Source organism: Onychostoma macrolepis, unplaced genomic scaffold, assembly GCF_012432095.1.
Source record: "Onychostoma macrolepis isolate SWU-2019 unplaced genomic scaffold, ASM1243209v1 Scaffold71, whole genome shotgun sequence".
Taxonomy (NCBI): Eukaryota; Metazoa; Chordata; class Actinopteri; order Cypriniformes; family Cyprinidae; genus Onychostoma; species Onychostoma macrolepis.
In genome coordinates, this window is record NW_026704893.1 from 1 (window position 1) to 6,328 (window position 6,328).

The 6,328-nt window shown below is 38.7% G+C and overlaps 1 protein-coding gene across 1 annotated transcript; it reads left to right on the plus strand.

Moving 5' to 3' along the window:
• Positions 1–3: 3 nt before the first annotated feature.
• On the plus strand, positions 4–6,019 carry LOC131535715 (NXPE family member 3-like; the record flags this gene model as incomplete). Its single annotated transcript, XM_058768282.1, has 3 exons — positions 4–139; positions 3,250–3,587; positions 3,683–6,019. Coding segments are annotated over 3 exons (669 nt in total), but the record flags the coding sequence as incomplete, so codon positions are not given.
• Between the last annotated feature and the right edge of the window lie 309 nt (positions 6,020–6,328).

A 6,328-nucleotide genomic window follows, 5' to 3' on the forward strand; every position in this document is an offset into this window, starting at 1 on the left:
GTGTGGACGTCTTTTGTCTGTAGCACCCAACATTTTACAACACAAACGACAACAGTGTGCCTGAAAGACAAACACATCTACATGATGGGAGACTCGACTTTGAGACAGTGGTTTGAGTTCTTTGTGAAAGAAGTACCAAGTGAGATAGAAGGCTGCTTATTGGGCTTCCAGTTTTCACAAATTCAGAAGGAGACATGCAATTGTCTCTGTTCTCTCTCTCTCTCACACCCATTTTTCTCACATCCATTTTCTTACGCAGTGAAAAGCACCCTCAAAGGAAAGCAAAAGCACACTCGGCTGAGACTGTAACAATAACATACTGACGAAACCGATTTGGCAATCTCTCCAGTGTGTTTGTGTTTGTGCTGGACAGCATCAAAAGTTTCTATTTACAACAAGTTAGACAGAATCCACTCACCGCTCAAAAGTCAGGATTTTGTGTAGAGGCAACATAAATAAGATATTCATTGTGCAAGCTTCATTGATAATAACAAAACTTTGTTAATTGCAATGAAGTAACAGCTTTAGTGATTACAAATAAAATATAATTTGTTAAAATAGACAGCATCAAGCAATGTAAAAGCATACTGATAGATTTATAGAAAAATACTTTAATTATAATTTTGCAATTATTTGTAAAAGTAATAACTAGTAAATCTTGTAAGACTTGTAATTCTCTCACCATGCATTGCTATTCTTGTTGTTTGTTTATTTATTTATTTCCTTTATTTTACCAGGATAGTCCCACTGAGATATAAAATCTCTTCTTCCAGGGAGTCCTGGCCAAAATGGCAGCGCAAAAAGTTTCACACAAAACAATTTACATATACATAAAACTCTCTCACTCTCTCTCTCTCTCTCTCTCTCTCACACACACACACAATCCTAACTTCTTAATTAAAACATTTACATGTTTCCTTACAGTTAGACCATAAAATATTCTTTTAAGTATTCAGCGAAGGGAGTTTTTCCAACATTAAGATACTCTGCATCTCATTCCATAAGAAAGGAGCATAAAAAGAGAAAGCAGTTTTGCCAAACTGTGTAAACTCTAAGAACATTTAAAAGCAATCTATCAGTAGTTCTTGTACTATAATAACAAGTATAAATATAGCTGCAAGCAGCAATTACGAGGCCAAGCACTACAGAAGCAAGCATCAGACCAACTGCAGAAATGAGTAATTGAGGCCATTTTAGGATGATTTTAGTCAAAACGGCTGAAAAATCATAAATACAACCTCTAGTAATATGATTTATTGGCTTATCACGTTTGACTAATAGGTGGCGCTGTTATCAAAATGATGTGGTTTGTTGTGTGTGAGTTGACAATGGCACGCACAAAGTTTGGTGTCAATATGCCAAAGCATTGCAGAGATACAGCCTCAAGTGTCATTTTGGCATCATGCCTCAAATTCGTTGCTGTGGTATGCGAAAACAGTTTTGTCTATCAACACAAAGTCCATAACGTTTTGGCAGCATGGTCTGAAGATGATATGATTTGATTTTGGTGTCTAGGAGGAGTTAGAAAAAGTAGGTTTTTAAAGAAAATCAAAATGGCGGACAGGAAGTTTGGCTGACTATGGCAACATTGGTATCACCGTTCTTAGCATGACCCAAGGAATCTATTAATACCAGTCTCATTACAATAGGCAAAATTCACAGAAAGCTATTAGCATTTATTTGAAATTTCATTATAGTTTTTGACCACAAGGTGGCACTGTCTCAAAACATTTTGTGTACTTTCAGGTCATGGTCTCGATGGTACATACAAAGTTTAGTAATGTTACACCAATGCATTCATAAAATATAGCATTTTATATCATAATACTCTATTGTAGTCAATGATAATTTCATGTTTTGTTTAATTATAGCGCCACCAAGAGGCACAATCCCACCAAATTTGTATGTGTCCTTAGAGTGTGCCCATACATATGTGTGTCAAATTTGGTGAAAATATCTCATTTTGTTTTGGAGTTATAGACATTTTTATATATGAGAAGAGAACAAATGACTGATGGCCGACTTTGTTTGCATTTTTTTGCCAATTACTATCAAAATTTTGGCAATTGGACGGCAATGTATAGCTGGTGTTATTTTCGAATTTCCTAAGGTGGTTTTGTGTCGATCAGAGTAATGGTTTCTAAGATACTGGCAAATATTTTTTTAAGCGCTAAAATGCAACGTTGCACAAGCCAAAAGGCAAAGCTTGGCATGTTTGGTATCGCTGGACTCGGCCAGGATTTAGGAGTCTAAAAAGGTGACTCCCGTGAAAATAAGTTGACCCCACCCAAAGTTATAAGCATGTGAATATTTGATTTTACCACTAGGTGGCGATGGCTCGAAACTTCTGAGGCTCCTTCAGGGCATCGTGCTGATGACCCATACCAAGTTTCGTAACGATACGCCAATGCGTAAAATTAGTAAAATATAGCATTTTACTACAAAATTCAAAATGGCCAACACCCAAAATGGCTGACATGGGAAAATTGAGTATCATTCGACTTGGCATGATGCACCTAATATAATGAGACTGGTTTTGAGATTTTTGGCCAAACCATTCAGAAATTAAAAGCAAAAATATGCATTTTTCATATCTCCTGACCACTAGGTGGCACAGCGCTGAAAGACTGCAGGTAGTCTCAGGTCATGCTTGTTATAACACACAGCAAGTTTGGTCTCAATACGCCAAACTGTTGCAGAGATATAGCCTCAGATCCATTTTTGCACGCTTTTCATACTTCGTTCGTCTGTCGTTCGAGAATGGTTTGAAGAATCGACTTCAATTCCATAACTTTTTGCCAGCATGGTCTGAAGATGATCTGAGCCAATTTTGGTGAAAATCAGACAAACTGTCTAGGACGAGTTCGAAAAAGTAGGTTTTTCAAACAATTAAAAATAGGGACAAAACTAAACTTTAGGATTTTTAAATTTTGGAGTTGTTATTTAACCTTGAAATCGTTGTGGTGAAAAGGTATTTGTTTTACAGCATTGCAACAGTTATTTTACATAATTTTATAATAAAAACAGTAGCAGTCACTGTGACTTTAACTACTAAGCATGTCTGAATGTCAGACAAAACTCTGCTAACCGCACGTGTGTGTATTTAATAACAAAACAACCCCAACAAAACACACCCCACCCTATGTGGGAACTCTCACTCTAAGTTTAACTCAAAAGTTGGCAGCCCTGCATATTATGTATACAATAATTGTGGGGTCATATTTATTGGTGTCACTCACTGTTTTTCAGCGCTGAAGCAGATGAACCTGCATGTCCAATATCAGTCAGGGCCGCTCCTAGCAGTGGATGTGGAGAACAACATTGACTTACACTGGAGGGCTCACGGTGTTCCTCTGCGCACTCTGAAAACAGCAGTTGCTGATCTGCACTACATCAGTAATGAGATCGATGACCTTGCTGGAGGACCCCACATGGTCATTATGTTCAATCTGGGGCCACATTTCACCACGTACCCTTTGGATTTCTTCACCCAGAGAGTGTGGAGGATCCGCAAAGCTGTTCTAGCATTGTTACAGCGGGCGCCTGACACTACCGTTGTAATCAAGACTGTCAACACTGGCTATAAGGTAAGTTTATACAGTATCATGTGTTCAAATACAATGAGGCCACACTGTGATGGCGAGTTTAGGGTTGATGTTGGGTTTCTCTGTCTTTTTAATAGGATATTTTCGGCAGTGACTGGTATTCTCTACAGTTGGACAGAATTCTGCGATGGGCTTTTCAGGATGTTGGTGTTTATATTCTGGATGTGTGGCAAATGACGGCCTGTCACTACAGCAAAGAGAACATTCATCCAGGCCCTGTCATCATCAAAAATGAGATTGACATTTTACTATCTTTTGTTTGCCCTGAATAAAATTTAAATGATTAAATTTTACTACATTTGAAAATTCAGGTCATGTGTAGGAAAACTACCATGAAATACTGTGTGACAGTGTTTAAAACAAGTGTGTGCATGTTTACTATAAACGGGTCACATACACACTGGAATTAATTGCAGTTTTATTCCTGCATTGGTTTCCAAAAACACATATACTATCTCTCATATTGCTTTAAGTCAGCGGTTCTTAATCCTGGTCCTCGTAACCCCCCGCTCTACACATTTTGTATGTTTCTCATATTGCTTCAGAGATTTGTTCCACTCGACCGTAAGTGCCTGCTACGTGGATATCACAGAATATTTTGCCATTCTAAGAGACATGACTACTATTCAAATCTCATGATCACAGTTAAAAAACCCTTCACACTTCCAGTACATTATGTCTGTGAAGACGCTGCAGGCAGTGGTGTAGTGTAAATCTGTGCCGATTTCCCATGTGCAGGCAGTAAAGAGCAGTGAACACTGAACACTGATATAGCACATAATGTTTCCTATATTGACACCTGCAAAACACATAGATGATGGACACACAATTCACAAAAGATCGCTGCTAATCAAATATTTTGTCTTTGAATCATGATTATAGATTTTATTATATAACTAAAAATGATGATAATGAGTTCTCTAAGGACACTAAATGCCAACAGCATGTAGGTATAATATAATGATCAATTATCTAATGCATCATGATTCTTAAACGATTCTGAATTTTGTGTTTGACGAGTTTGCACTTACATATAATCAGATTGAGCAAACAGAAAGTATATTTGGCATGCTGTCCGAGGGGAGGGCTCTGATCTTGGAACATAGCCTGGACCCAGAGAACTCCCCATATCCCCAAGCTGGGGTAAGTTACGAGTGAGGAGTTGGGGTGGAGGAGGGATGCCGGAAAAAACTGTTATCTGTCATGGGACAGAGATGAGACGGCTGCATATTTCACGAGTTCACACTTGCATATAATGAACTGAGTAAAGGTTATGCGTATTTGGCGTGCTGTCCAGGGAGAGGGCTCCGAGCTCGGTACTTACCCCCGAGCCCAGGGTACTCCCCCTGTACAGAGAGAGGGGTCCGAGCTCTGCATTTAGCCCGGACCCAGAGCGTTCCCCCCAAAGATGCAATAAGCACGGGACAGCAGCCAAAGAGGCATGTTGATACCCCCCAAAATCGTCAGAGCTTAATGTTGGTGGGGTGCTGGACGTCGCTTGGAGTAACGGCACTGCTGTGGCCTTAGCGAAGAGAGTTTAGCTACTGCGGGAGCGGACACTGCTGCGGCATCTGAAAAACAAAAAAGAAAGTGGCTTCTACGGAAGCTGGCACTGCTGCAACATCTGAGAAGAGAATGTGGCTTCTGCGGAAGCAGGCACTGCTGCGGCAGTGGGAAGTAGAGATGAGTGGGAAGTAGGGATAGAGGGTCCTGCGGAAGTGAGAACTTCTGTGGAATCTGAAAAGAGAATGTGGCTTCTATTGAGAAGGTCACTGCTACGGCATCTGGAAAGAGAAGGAGGCTTCTGTGGGAGCAGTCACTGCTGCGGCAGTGGGTAAATACAGATAGGGCTCCAACGGGAGCAGACACTGCTGCGGCAGTGGAGGAATATAGAAAAGGCTCCTGCGGGAGCAAATCACTGCTACGGCAAGAGAAGGAGGCTTCTGCGGAAGCGTGCTCTGCTACGGCAGTAGGGAAATGCAGATAGGCAGGGTTCCCACGGGTCCTTGAAATCCTTGAAAGTTTGTGAATCTGATAAAACATTTTCAAGGCCCCGGAAAGTTTTTGAAAATAAACAAACATAGATACAGGTCCTTGAAAATTCCATATTATTCCCTCTAGTGTTGTCACGGTACCAAAATTTCAGTATTCGGTACCGATACCAGTCAAAATCCACGGTTCTCGGTATCAATTTCGGTACCACATGCTAATTAAAAAAAACACACTATTTTTAATAATAAAGTCAAACAAAAATTAAAATGTACAAAAATCAATGCCATTCTTTATACTTTATTTAAATTGTGATTCAAGTTTTTCCGCAAGTAATAAAAGTATGAAAAACAGTAAACAAGTTTCACCCAAATTTAATTTGTCTTTTAATTAATTTTAAACACATTGTATTGTTTTGGTATATAAAGGGGATTTACTATTAAAATTAAAATATGGAAGAAATATTGTGTTTAAAAAAAATGTAATAAAAAAATAAAATAAAAATAATTTATATATATATATATATATATATATATATATATATATATATATATATATATATATATATATATATATATATAATTATATTTCTGGCACAATGTCTTTAAGATAAACTTTTATTTTGACGGGTTGCCGTGAATACCTTTACATTTCTGTGTGTAGCTATATGACATGACGCTGGTTTTACTCAATGAAACGGTAAAATGCTCGCGAGGGGACTCTCAGAGCAGTTC